This window comes from Aedes albopictus, chromosome 2, assembly GCF_035046485.1.
Source record: "Aedes albopictus strain Foshan chromosome 2, AalbF5, whole genome shotgun sequence".
In the NCBI taxonomy this organism is placed as follows: Eukaryota; Metazoa; Arthropoda; class Insecta; order Diptera; family Culicidae; genus Aedes; species Aedes albopictus.
In genome coordinates, this window is record NC_085137.1 from 247,930,712 (window position 1) to 247,945,191 (window position 14,480).

Here is a 14,480-nt window from a genome sequence, read left to right on the forward strand (position 1 = left end):
AACTTTATCTTTCCATTCAGCACGCGCAACACTTTGCAGTTTGACATTGGAGCCAGATCACACTTTGGTATAAATGGGAGAAAATCTGAAGAACTGTTAGGAATTCTGAACAACATTTCGAGCACAGATTTTCTCTCGTTATATCTGTCTTGCCTCTAGATCCAAGCGTCTTGTACAATAGAAATGCTGCGGAAGATAAAAAAGATAATAATCAAGATACAGTTTATCTAGTGACAGACATAAATGCTCATAATAACGTCTCTTGGCACTCAATGATTAGCTACATAATCCTATTCTATTTTCTTTTGTGTGATTTGTTTAAAATGTTGGATGTTTGATAATAGTTTTAGCCATGATTTATCCCATTATACGAACAAAGTTACGAGTCGAAGTATGACGGACTGAATGCGTTTATTCGACAAATGAAAAGCACATTGTACAGGAACATGTGCGTATTGATACATCAGCGTAATAAGAAGCTGAAAAATGATTTGTTAAACTGTTTTGTAAAGTAATCAATACTTGTCGAATAAAATTCTTCCACTTTTTGGATAAAGCATAATCCAGTAATTGGCTTGTTTAGTGAATTAAAGGGCCCATATAGCCGAGGCGGTAAACGCACGGGTATTCAGCATGACCATGCTGAGGGTGACGGGTTCGATTCCCGGTCGGTCCAGGATCTTTTCGTAAAGGAAATTTCCTTGACTTCCTTGGGCATAGAGTATCTTCGTGCCTGCCACACGATATACACATGCAAAATGGTCATTGGCAGAGGAAGCTCTCAGTTAATAACTGTGGAAGTGCTCATAGAACACTAAGCTGAGAAGCAGGCTTTGTCCCAGTGAGGACGTTACGCCAAGAAGAGGAGGAGAGGAGGAGTGAATTAAATATTGCCATTTTCTTTAGCCTAATCGAAAGAGCTCATTTTTCTGAGTATAACGTGATTTTATTGCGTTCCAATCCTTTTGTTTTGATGGTTAAATAAACAAAACAGTTCTAATTTCCGTGGATAAAATGACAGTTGAATCGATAAAGTGACAGTTCGCCCCGTACAAAAAAAAATCCCATACAAACTTTAAGTGCATTCTAAAAATAGTTCCCGGACACCAAAAATGATGAAATTTTGGATTTCGACTATTTTTTGGACGGAGATTTCGATTATGCAATAATCTGGATACCCCTGAAGAACCCAATTATCCATAATAAACTAATGCTTTATACTTCATTGTTCCTGAAAAAGAGCATTGCCAGTCGTAAAAATGCGTTTTTTTCGTTAAAATGTAAAAAAAACTCAGCGAAGCTTCGCGAATCACATGTGAGTGCTTGCCAGCTTCGTTCACTCACGAATAAAGAAGTGCGAGTATTCTCGGACCCCTGTTGTTCACGAGTAGGTTTGTTTTGGTTTGTTTCTGCTCAGCTGCAATCTTAATCTTTATCATTCTCCATCACTCACTACAGAAGAAAAGTGTCTTGGTTTGATTTATTATGGAACTATTATTCTCATATCTAATTAGTTCTTTTTTTATGAAAGTAGAATTTCTAAAAATCGCTTTTAATTGCAGAAATCCGGCAAATTTAGTGTGGTGCCTTTTGTCATATCTTTAAAATATTTAGAAGAATACTAGGGCAAACAAAAGATTTATAAGAAACTTGAACTGTTTATCTTACTCATGCGCATTCTATGTGGAAGTTCATCCAAAAATAGGAACTCGAAAGTGACTGGTCCGAAAATGATGAACAAATTACTGAAAATGTGGCATGCTACCAGAACTTCTGTTGCAATATAGAATTGTATAGGGTAGGTAATCAAAATTTGAACCAAATTGCGGCTTTCTGAAGCAGTGCAAATTTTAAGTGATTTTTTCTCCCACATGGAAATAATTTACTACGGCAAAATCGTATGTACATTAAAGTCACGGGTATAAGCTTTCTGTTAAATGGTAAAAAGTTTGTATTTGCACCGAATTTCATTGAAATATTAGATTTTTCATCAACAATGATTTTAATCTTAATTTGAACCATCGTAATCATAATTTGAACCAATTTTAATCTTAATTTGAACTACTAGCGGCAGCAGCTCAAGCAACTCACAAAACAGCCAATTCCATGCTAAACAATTAAAAATCACATGGATCTACTAAATCTCATACCTATTTTTCATTAGGCAGTGGAATCTTACCTCAGAATGTTCGAAATTCTTTAGGAATTTGGAAACTAAATTTGGAATTTTTCATCCCCCAAGAGTAAACAAAGCAACTACTAGCGCAATCTACAGGCCAACACTAGAAGCTTACCCCCGTTTAGAAGTTCAAATTTATATTACAAATGGGTCAACTTAAGATAACATCATAACATTCTCCAAGTAAGAATCACTTAAATTTGATAATTTTATGACAAATTATGCGGAATATTATTCGGTTGGTCGATTCTACAATAAATAAGGCAATCCATGACGACTTTTCGCGATGGGGGTGACAGCCAAAAATGTAAACACATTGTGTACTCACACTTAACAAAATTTCATCAAGTGTCGTCGGTGCTTAACAAATTCCTTTGTGTTCAACTGTCACCCCGATCATTGGATGTCAAATATACATGGTAAACAAAAAAATCAGCTGATCGCATCTGTCTCATGGATTGCCTTATAAGCTTTCATTTGATGTATTCACTTATTGCGTGTGATGCAATGCATGAGCTGTATGGGTGCACCGAAAATGGGCTTTCTCTGGGGGGAAAATAGGTGAAATCACAGTGATTTTTCAATGCTTATTTTCGATGGCAAAAACGCTTTAAAGCTTATGTTATCAGATTATATTACGAAAAACTGTTTAACATCTTTTTCGGGACAATATTTGCCCAAAAAGTACGACATATCAATGAATTTCAAAATAGTTCAAATTAAGATTACATTTTGACTAGTTCAAATTTTGATTTCTTACGCTATTAAGAATATAAGGCTTTGATTTTAATCCGGTGAAAAGACGTCCGTTTCTGAGTGTATAACAATATTGGTTAGGGAACGTTCAAAAATTACGTCCAACATTTTGGGGGGAGGGGGGGTCTAAGAAAATGTGACAGTACGTGTATTAGGTATAGGAAAATAGCGTGACAGAGGGGAGAGGGGGTGGTCTAAAAATCCCGAAAAACGATGGACGTAATAAATGAATCTTCCCTTACACAATACAATTTTAAAAAATACTAAAGCTCAAGACTGTACCTAACTTTTCGAACGTTACAATTTTGGTACTCAATTGGTGTGAAATATTTTTCCACATCATGAACATTGAGCGTATGAAAGAAAGTCTAATTTCAATTATTATCTCCAACACGTATATTGTTTATTTTACATTCAATATAAATGCAGAGTATGCAGATGATTTACCGTCTACCCCGTTGGTTTGACCGCATCTAATCTGAACACTTTAATTTGACCCCCTGTAATCTGCACATCGTTCAAACTAAAAATGGTTCAAACGTCATTCTGCTCATGGAACGGGGTGAAGTGGAACGCAGAATCGAAACAAAACAGCAAAAAGGGTTACCATCAGTGCGTTTTTCAATGCCCAAAGGATTACTAGAAATTCAAATTAAAAATTGTAATCGAAGATGCCTTTGATCAAGCGCGTAAGCGATCGTTAGCAACGTGTTGATCATACCTAGACAAGCCCTCCTGAAGTGTAGACGTGTATCTGTAGATTTTCAATAAACCAATTTGTTCTTGTTCGTTACTCGCGTGTTCTTTTCTGAGTTCTGGAAAGACCGAACCTCTTCAAAAATGAACCCCGTTGGTTTGAGGTGCCGTTCAAACCAACGGGGGTAGACGCTAGTTCCTACCGAATCCGTGGTAAAATTAAAAACTGCACCAACAATTTTCAACCAAATGCATAATTCTGTTAATTGTACTGAAACATTGTCAATATTGCCATGCGCGCGGTACCGTTACCGCAATATCGACAATGCTTCAGTAACAATTAACAGAATTTTGTATTCGGTTGAAAATAGTTGGTATATATGCTTAGTTAGATTGGCTATTTTCGGTGAAATGATCAACAAACGGCATTATTTGCGTAACGCGTTTCGGTCTACTACTCTTCGACCATAGTGGTTTCGCAGCGCGGTGTCACGAACACTAATGCAAATCTACTGGTTGAAAATATGCCCATTTGATTTTGCTGGGAACAGCTGATCTTTGTTTACTATTTTCAACCAGTAACTCAGGTGGTGTTCGTGTAATGCAGCGTGTACGTACACGCAACACCACTAAAAGCAGAAACCACTATGTCTTCGACCATCATCAGACGCCTAAAAAACATTTAGGGTAATTTTCCAATTGTTGCACGGCTAAAAACTAGCCCATTGTTGCACACTCCATGTTATTCTTATGAGGTGTGCAACAATAGTGTCGGAGAGCATCCGACCACAGTAATGATTCGACCTCCACACGACCTTGCCTGAACGTACCTCCAAATTTCCTTCGTCCAATCCAGCTATCCAATTTCGGTATTCCTGGCCCGTATCCGTCCTCATTCAGTCGTCATCGGTAGACCTTCCTCATCACATGCAGCAAAAACACCACAGGTTCACACGAAAACACTTTATTACAGAGAAACTACACAATTTTTATTACAACTTAAACTACGAACATTTATTCTGAAACTAAACACATAACAAATTAAAATCGGACAAGGGTTCGCCCCTTGCGACTGATCGCGACGACGTACTGAGGATCAACTAAACTACTCAAATCCTCTCTGCTCTCGCTGACCGTCGATGACCATCCACTCCTTAGTGCAGGGGCGTCTCGTGACCCGTAAAGCTGACTGTGCACTTGAAAAGTTTTCACATGGCAGGAACCTGAACTCCGCTAGACAAGCGAATCTATCGACGATTTCGTTGAGAAAACTGCCTTGTTGTTTCAATTGATGAAACAGAGGGCTTTCTACCGCCATCAGTTGAGGCCTCTTTAGTCTTTGCTCGCTCATTGTAACTGAAGATAGGTTCTTATTCTTTTGAGATGGAAAAACTCCTTCCAACGGCATCAGTTGTAGACGTAAGTGTTATTATCAGAGGAATAAGCAGATACGTTTCTGAGAAGACGTCTTCCAAATTGTTCTTAGTAAGCACCTTAGCTATTTCTGCGACTTTTTTCGTGTAAAACATTCTCAGCTCATTGGTCAGCTGGACTTAATCGAAATTTCGGAAGCGAGAGTAGACATTGCCCACCAATTGTTAAGGGTTTTTTTTCGGAATAACTTTTGAACTTCGAAGAATCCATTCAGAAGTGATAACTGACACTGAAGAAGTGAAACACCCATTGCACTATTATGGGTCACTCTGTAACTTAGACGATTCGAGATGTGGTACAAGCTTTTCCTCAATCGACCGCCTGGCAAACGAATTGCTGGAGTAGATTGTCTACGATATCGCGCTCCATTTTCCTTTGAATGTTGCTAGAAAATGAAACCGTACGCGACGTGCAACTAGTAGTGAATGAAAATGCCACCCATTCAGGTCCACCCAAAGGCATGCACGCATGCCGAAAGAGTGGATGGGCGGCCTCCGTTGAATGGTACAAGTTCTCTCGCTTTGCTCTTTCGCCTCGCTCTCTTGCTGAAGCATAGCTCAAATGCGACGTTGCCAAGCTTAGCAGCTTCCCCGCGAGCGCAAGCTTGGTGTAAGCAAACAATCTTTCCTTTCCTTCGCCACCGATGAGGCCTACGTCCATTGGAAGAAGTGCACAAAAATTTTACTAATACATTGCCAAAGCAGCACAGAACAGTCGAACACAAGTAAACACAGTTCTTGCATGCATATACAGCGCTCCCGTGTACTTCTGGAAGTGAACTGAGGCGAGAGATTTTGGCGATGCTGTCACATGGATGTTACGCATGCTTAGGCGTGAAGAACTCTGGCAGCGGCAGGGTGGTGGCATAGTGAGATTTAGTTGGAAAATTTACTTGATTCCTATTGGATACGCACTAGTATTTCATAGTGGTTTGTTCACTTGAAGTTGTGAACATCAAAAGGATCGAATGAGTAGTTTATATCGTTTATAGCAAAATGTTGACATTATAGTGATTTATTTTAGTTTTTATCAACTGTGTAGTGAACGTAGTGGACCTATGGACGAGACGCCACTGCCTTAGTGGTAGTGGACCGTACCGATGTCCACGTAGATGTGAAGCGGTTCACTACAACGACCGCAACAGCAACAGTAGCGCAATTCGGCCCGTGGAGTACCTGAATGTAGCGAGCATATCCAGCCGTTGGCTGCATCCGTAGCAATATATGATGTTGTTCGCAGACATCCTCACCCACCCTGAAGTTGCCGGGAAACTTCTGAAAATAAAGAAACCTCCTCTCGATGCACTGGACGAAATTTACGAACTCAACCTTATTCATTCTGATCCTGCATTGGTAACAAACAGAGTTTGACCAACGGTCGTTTCAAACTGCCAGTAGATGTTCGCACTGTGACCACTCGAGTGACTCCATCTTCGCCCGGGTGCAACTCCTGAATCCGGCCCATCTTCCACTGTGTAGGTGGCTGATTCGACTCAACTACCACAACCAATCTTCCAACCTGAACATCAACTGCTGGTTGCCAATGTTTTGATCGGGCCTGAAGCTGGGACAAATATTCGCGTCGCCAGCGTCTCCAGAAATCTTGAAGCTGCCGCTGCACAAATTGGAACCGCGTCAGACGATTAAGCTGGACATCGCTGAGATCAGGATCAGGCATGGATAACAGAGATCCTCCAACCAGAAAGTGTGCCGGCGTCAACGGCTCCAAATCTAGAGGATCGTCTGAGAGTGACGTCATTGGCCTAGAATTCATGCAGGCTTCCACTTGTGTCAGCAAGGTGACGAAATCTTCTTGATGCACAGGATTGCTACCGACGACTCGTAGTAGATGGAACTTCGCTGATCGAACTGCTGCCTCCCACAAACCCCCGAAATGTGGGGCACTTGGAGGGCTGAAGTGCCAGTATATGCCTTCGTTTGCACATTCCTTTGCGACAGTTTCACGATGTGTCTTCTCTTTCAGCAAATCGAACAGCTCTCGGATTTGATTTCTGGCTCCCACAAAATTCGTCCCGTTATCCGAGTAAACATCGGTGCAGCGCCCCCGGCGCGCAAAGAAACGTCTCAACGCCTGTAGAAACCGCTCCGTAGAAAGGTCTGAGACTAGTTCCATATGCACGGCCTTCGTGGCCATGCACACGAAGATTGCGACGTATGCCTTTGTCGGTGTCCGTCCACGACCAGCTCGCAGATACACAGGCCCGAAGAAATCGACACCAGCTTTCGAGAAAGGACGCGAAACGGTGACTCTAGCTGCCGGTAATTCTCCCATTTGTTGCTGCATTGCGGACGGTTTTGCACGAAAGCATCGCTGACATTCGTGGACGACCTTTCTCGCCAAGTTTCTGCCACCTAGTGGCCAATACCGTTGCCGAACCGTACCTAGAAGCAATTGTGGCCCAGCGTGGAGGTACATTTGATGATGATGCTGGAGGATCAACTCAGTGAGAGCGTGTCTTGCCGGTAAAACAATCGGATGCTTCGTTCTCGGCGACTCTTCGGAATGAGCTAATCGACCCCCGACTCGTAGGATGCCGTTTTCGTCCATTTGTGGATTGTACCATCGCAGAGGAGAATTCCGAGCCACAGGTGTGCCAGCCAACAACTTGCTGATTTCGTCCGGGAACGACTCTTCCTGGACCTTCTGGAGAATCGTTTGCTCCGCAGCTTGCAGTTCTCTACTAGTTAAATATCCTGTCCGTTTCTCATCTGCTGAGCACCGTAGGTTGTTCAGGAAGCGCAACCAGTATGCGGTCATCCGAATCAATCTCGTAAACGATGAAAATTTGGCTAAAAAATCCGAAATGAACCCAGATTCCTTCGACGAAGTACAAGCCACCACATTGCGTCGTTTCTCCAACTCTTCTTCTGGGGTGTTTTTCACGGGTTTGGGCCAACTTTCAGGGTTTTGCAGCAGCCAGGTAGGTCCATGCCACCACATATCGTTCCCAAGGATGTTGTTCGGCGAGATTCCACGCGAGATCAGATCAGCCGGGTTTGTAACTCCAGGAACGTGTCTCCATTGATCTGCTTCCGTCAAACCTTGAATTTTCGCAACTCTGTTCGCGACGAAAGTTGTCCATGTTCCTGGTGGTGACCTTATCCAATGGAGTACGCATGTCGAATCCGTCCAAAATTGAACTCGGCCATCTGTTTTCAGCGAGTCTGCTACCTTTTCCCAAAGCTGTGCTGCCAAAAGTGCGCCGCAGAGTTCCAATCGAGGTAGAGACTGCACCTTGAGCGGTGCCAACTTTGATTTCGAGGTCAAAAGGCGAACAGAAACTGCGCCATCGTCTCTCTGGCTCCGAACGTAGATTGTCGCACAGTAAGCGACTGTTGAGGCATCCGAGAAACAGTGATATTCTACGGATACTGAATCTGGACCGATGACGCATCGTGGAATTCGAATTTTGTTCAGCGAAGGAAGTTGCTCGTGGAATGTTCGCCATTCCTCACCCACCATTTCGGGTAGTGGGTCATCCCATTGGAGATTTTGGCCTTCTTCGTTCTTCAGACACCAAAGCCGCTGCATGAAGATCTTCGCAGAAGTGATGGTCGCTCCAAGCAGGCCTAGTGGGTCGAAAAGTCTCGCTGTAAAACACAGCACCTGTCGTTTCGTGAGGATCTGATGCTCGGTGATTGGAGAAATTTCGAACTTGAAACGGAATTGATCTACATTGGGAAGCCATGTTAAGCCCAATGTTTTCACCTCTGCATCCTGGTCCCAATCAATGCCGTTCGAATCAGGTAACGCCAGATTTTCCTTTGGAATTCCTCGTAGTACTTCCGGCCGGTTGGAAGCCCACTTTCGCAGTTTGAATCCACCGCTGATCATCATCGCGTCAACTTGCCTTCTCAATTCGATCGCTTCTGCTCCAGAGATAACGTCGTCCATATACACGTCCTCTTCGATAGTTGGTGCTGCTAAAGGAAACTTGTCCCGCTCATCGGACGCCAGCTGTTTCAAGGTCCGAGTGGCAAGATACGGGGCAGATTTGGTGCCGTACGTCACGGTTAGAAGTTCGTATGTGGAAACCTTCCCATCTGGTGAAGTCCACAAAACGCATTGTAGAGGAGTGTCCTCCAAATTCGTCCAGATCTGCCGAAACATTTTTTCCACATCAGCTACAACCATCACCTGACGAATCCGACTGCGGAGAACGATCGACCTGAGATCTTGCTGAACGACTGGTCCAGCATACAGTGCATCATTGAGTGATACACCCGTAGACGTTTTACACGAAGCGTCGAAGACCACTCTCACTTTGGTCGTGGTGCTGGACTCCTTGATCACCGGGTGGTGGGGTAGAAAACAACGCTTGACTCTATTCTCCTCGCAGTCATTCACCATTCGCATGTGACCGAGCTCCAGATATTCAGTCATGAAGTCGCTGTACTGCTTCCGAAGCAGCTCATCCTTGGACAACCTTCGTTCTACCGCTCGCAGCCGTCTCAGAGCAATGTCCTTCGATTCACCGATTTCCGCCAAAACTTCGGGGTTCTTGGGGAGGGTGACCGTGTACCGTCCGTCCGATTCCCGCTTGACTGTTCGTTCGTAATTCTCCTCACAGTGCGCTTCTTCTGAAGAGAATTTGCTGACGGCTCCCACTTCTTCGCAGGACCAAAACCGTGCCATTAGTTCCTCCAGATCGTCCGACACTGCCATATTGCAAGTGTACTTGGTACCCTGACTTGCTGTAGTGACTTCGCCTGTCACTATCCACACAAATACGGACTCTGTCAGCACAGGTAAACCTTTTCCAAGTTGGATTTCCCTTCCGGTTGGAAAGAAGCTGAAGAAAGCTTGGATCCCTAACACCAAGTCGACCTTTCTGTGGGGTATGAACAAAGCTGAGTAGCATTTCCCATGCGTGTATTTCCCCTAGCAAGCATCAGTGACAGCCAGCACCATGACGGGGTCATCGTCAGTGTGATGCTGCCTCATTGACGAGTGGACTGTTGGCGGAGCAAGACGCCATCACCGTGAGGTTCCGTATTATGCCAAGTGATTCTACTGCAGTTTGCTAAGATGGCTGGGAACGGATTGTTCCAGTGAGTTGCCCGGTATTCACATTGGCGATCCTGCCAGGAGTGCATCATAATCAATAACAAGTTAATCATAAAATAGGTAGAATCACTTGGCATAAAAACAGTGAGAGAAAACCAATCGTTTTGGTGTGTGAAGTGTGTGGTGGTGCTGCAAACACAGTGAAGTGGGTGTTGCAATTCTGCGGTTCCTGACGAAAGCTAGAGCGCGGAAAGTTTTTGTCATGCCAACCGCGTTCTGTTTTAGCCTTGGTTCTAGCACAAACACATGAACATAGGCGCGGTGACGTGGTTGATTTTTGTTGTCGACTGGTAGCACGCTGTGGATAGGTAGTCGGTCGATGATTGCATGCATGTTTCTTCATGTTCTTGCTCGGCATGGATGGTCGCGCTTTCGTTGATTCCTCGGATCGTACATGCTCGTGTTGTCGCTCGGTTGAACGGTAAATGCAAACAGGTTGATGTGCATGATTGTAGAGGTGTTTGACTATTGTGAATGTTGCCGTAAAATTCTCGCGGCGTTGGTTGGTTGGGTTGGTTTTTGCTCGGGTTTTTGGTTGGGCATATTAATGGCGTTTCGAACCGCCGAAAATTTTTCTGCATAAGGAAAATGCAGGGACGTGTAATGAAAACCGTCCAAGGAAACGGCATTTTTTGGATAACCGCCGAAAATTATTCTGCATAAAGAAAATGCAGGGACGTGTAATGAAAACCGTCCAAGGTAAAGGCGTTGTTGGATAACCGCCGACAATTTTTCTGCATAAGGAAAATGCAGGGACGTGTAATGAAAACCGTCCAAGGAAACGGCATTTTTTGGATAACCGCCGAAAATTATTCTGCATAAAGAAAATGCAGGGACGTGTAGTGAAACCCGTCCAAGGTAAAGGCGCTGTTGGATAACCGCCGAAAATTTTTCTGCATAAGGAAAATGCAGGGACGTGTAATGAAAACCGTCCAAGGAAACGGCATTTCTGGATAACCGCCAAAAATTATTCTGCATAAAGAAAATGCAGGGACGTGTAATGAAAACCGTCCAAGGTAAAGGCGTTGTTGGATAACCGCCGACAATTTTTCTGCATAACGAACATGAAGGGACGTGTAATGAAAACCGTCCAAGGAAACGGCATTTTTGGATAACTGCCGAAAATTATTCTGCATAAAGAAAATGCAGCGACGTGTAGTGAAAACCGTCCAAGATAAAGGCGTTGTTGGATAACCGCCGAAAATTTTTTCTGCATAAGGAAAATACAGGGACGTGAAATGAAATCCGTCCAAGGAAATGTTATTGAAAAACTGCCGAAAATTGTTTGCATCACGGAAATGCAGCGATGTGTAAAGAAACCCGTCTAAGGAAATGGCGTTGCATGATAACTGCCGAAAGCTGTGCGTGAGGAAAATGCAGGGACGTGTAATGAAAACCGCCCATTAAAATTGCATATCGTAAAACAGTTTAAAATTCGAAGTACGCAATGAAAACATATCTACTGAAAATATGTTGTAGAACCTCTTTTGAACTCGTTTTGTAGAATCTATTTTCGTATAATGAAGGACATTTGTGTGTTATATATGGTCCATCTGTACCATCACATTGAAGCATTGAAAATGGAGTTGTATGATAAACGGAATCTTTAGTCTGATAAATCTCAAATTCGTTAATCTCTTGTTTTTTTTTCTTTTTTGACAAATAATTCTTACAAAATATGTTCGTTTTCAGTGAATGCGTCGAATTTTCGCAATCGTGAAGAACGATTGATTTGAGTGAGAGAAAACCAGGGCCGGCTACATAACGAGACGTGCGCTTGAAGGAGAGAAGACGCATCACCCAACTGCGTGTGTTGTAGTTATTTTTATTGGAGCTCGGCAAAACCCCATAGATGATTGGTTAGCATAGCAAATTATCAATCAAATGATATAGGTTCGATATTAACAAAAGTGCGTTTACTAAACAAAAAAAGTAAATGTGGCCATTCGTCTTAATTCTTGTATCTTGAAGTGTATCTTGTTGCATTGGTGCCATAAGGATGAAGAGAACGAAATTGAGGGTTTGAGCGTAAAAATAACAAGCCTGCTAGTCGAAAACTTTATTTTTTTTCGGAGAAGAGGGCGAATGTGGGGTATGAACAAAGCTGAGTAGCATTTCCCATGCGTGTATTTCCCCTAGCAAGCATCAGTGACAGCCAGCACCATGACGGGGTCATCGTCAGTGTGATGCTGCCTCATTGACGAGTGGACTGTTGGCGGAGCAAGACGCCATCACCGTGAGGTTCCGTATTATGCCAAGTGATTCTACTGCAGTTTGCTAAGATGGCTGGGAACGGATTGTTCCAGTGAGTTGCCCGGTATTCACACTTTCTTGACCGGAAAAACTCCGGATCCGCTAATTCGATGTCTACCGGTATGTCCCATCCATTTGCCTGAACTGTAGAGGTTGGTAGGCAAGCTGTGACCTTCGGTAGAACGAGAAATTCCATCGATCGAGCGTACGACGAGTTTCGAGACTTGACGACTGCCTTGATCTTGCGAGATGCCTTAGTGCTGGATTGTCCGATGCCCATAATCGAAATGTCCGTCCTTTCAACCGTTACCTTCATCGTCTGGTAAAGATTCTCGGTGATGAAGTTGCATTCCGACCCTGAATCCAGTAGCGCTCGTGCTGGATAGCGAGAACCTTGGTCATCTTCGATCACGACGACTGCTGTAGCTAGGAGAACCTGAGATGAGACGCACTGTGCCGCGTTGGAAGAAGTAGATTCAACCGCTGAGGCATTCGCTGCCTTCGAAATCGCACCTGTGCCGTCCTGCTTAGCGCTATCTCCCAGATTCGCCTTCCCTGATGATCCTTGGCTACCGTTAGCGTCTCCTGCTTTGAAGCACAGCAAGGAGTGGTGTCGTGCCTTACAATACCGACAAGAGAACTTCGATGCACACTCTCGAGCAAGATGACCACGTTTGAGGCAATTGCGGCAGAGCGATTGAGCCCGCAGTAGGGACTCTCGACTGGACAACGACATCTTCAGAAAGGCTGGACAAATGTGGAGTCCATGAATCTCCGAACACGACGGACACTTAGCGTTGTTCGACTGTACGGCGTTGTTGCTGACCTTCGCTGCAAATGCTTTCCGTTTCGGTAGTAGGGACTGGTCGATCTTCGTTTCTACCTTCGCTGGTAGAGCTTCGAGAATTTGTATTCTCCGCTGTAGAAATTCCAGCAGATCCTTCACAGTGTCCTGCTGCTTCGTAGACGAATGTTCTTCCCACCCGCGTCGTGTGGTAGGATCGAGACGAGAACTTAGAAGTTCCACCAGCAACAGATCCTTGTAATCCGCTGGCTGGATAATCTGGTCGAGCGTTTGAATAACACGGTCGAATCCATCAACCAATTTGTGGAGATCCGTGATTGATTCCTTGCAGAGAGACGGCAATTTGATGAGCGCTCGCACCTGCTTCTTTTTCAGAAGCTTATTGTTGTTGTAGCGTTTTAGCAACGTCTGCCAAGCAACCTGATAATTGTCCCTCGTAATCTTTAGCGGATCGATCAGTGCCTTTGCCTCACCTGCCAGGCACCCTTTGAGGTAGTGAAACTTCTCCACTGCCGGTAGATCTGGTTTCTCGTGAATCAAGGAAGTGTAGAGATCCCTGAAACTCAACCAGTCATCGATGTTGCCATCAAAACATTGTAGCTTGATTTGAGGCAGCCGAACGTGGTCCATCACGCCATGTAGAGTGGCGTCTCCAGAATGAAGCGTTTGGTTCTGATTAGCATCGCTCTGAAACGCTTGAGCCTTCTCCACTAGAAACGATTTCGCATCGTAGTAGCGGTTCTCCATTTCCACTTGGCTGGTCTGAAGGCTTTCTTGTTCCTCGAAATCTTCGTGCGCTTCGATTTCCCAAACAGTTTCACTAATCTGTACCCATAGCGTATCCAACTTCTCAAGGCGGACATTGATTTGAGCAGCGGTAGTATCATCTTTAAAGTTTTTAACGAATACGCAAATATTACTTAAAGATAATTTGAGTCCCTTCAGTTTTGTAGTCAACGACTTCAGGGAATCCGCACTCCTCGTGACGGGTTTCGACATGGTTGCTTGACTTACGCAACCGGAGCTCAGACGAAACTCGGTGATCCGGCAGTATCCTCCACTCGCAGTATGGTTGAATCGATTGTGAATCCAAATTCGAGTGAAAACGCAGATGTAGTATGCAAATTTGTTTGCTTCGGCTAGACATATACTGTTCAGCTCACCTATGAGAAGAAACAGCGGCGCTACCGAAGCCAAAGCAGCAAACTCCGATTTGGTTCACCTCAACGTACGGTCAGTTGTCTCAGGTTTCGATTCAAGCCAGCAATG

At 44.0% G+C, this 14,480-nt stretch overlaps 1 protein-coding gene across 1 annotated transcript; it reads right to left on the minus strand.

Moving 5' to 3' along the window:
• Positions 1-6,394: 6,394 nt before the first annotated feature.
• On the minus strand, positions 6,395-9,751 carry LOC134286449 (uncharacterized). The gene has a single exon (XM_062848062.1). The coding sequence runs from the start codon at positions 9,749-9,751 to the stop codon at positions 6,395-6,397; it is 3,357 nt and encodes a 1,118-aa protein (XP_062704046.1).
• Between the last annotated feature and the right edge of the window lie 4,729 nt (positions 9,752-14,480).

Excerpts from the sequence above, each read along its gene's own strand:
- LOC134286449 (XM_062848062.1), bottom strand. The coding sequence starts at position 9,751 with ATGGCAGTGTCGGACGATCTGGAGGAACTAATGGCACGGTTTTGGTCC.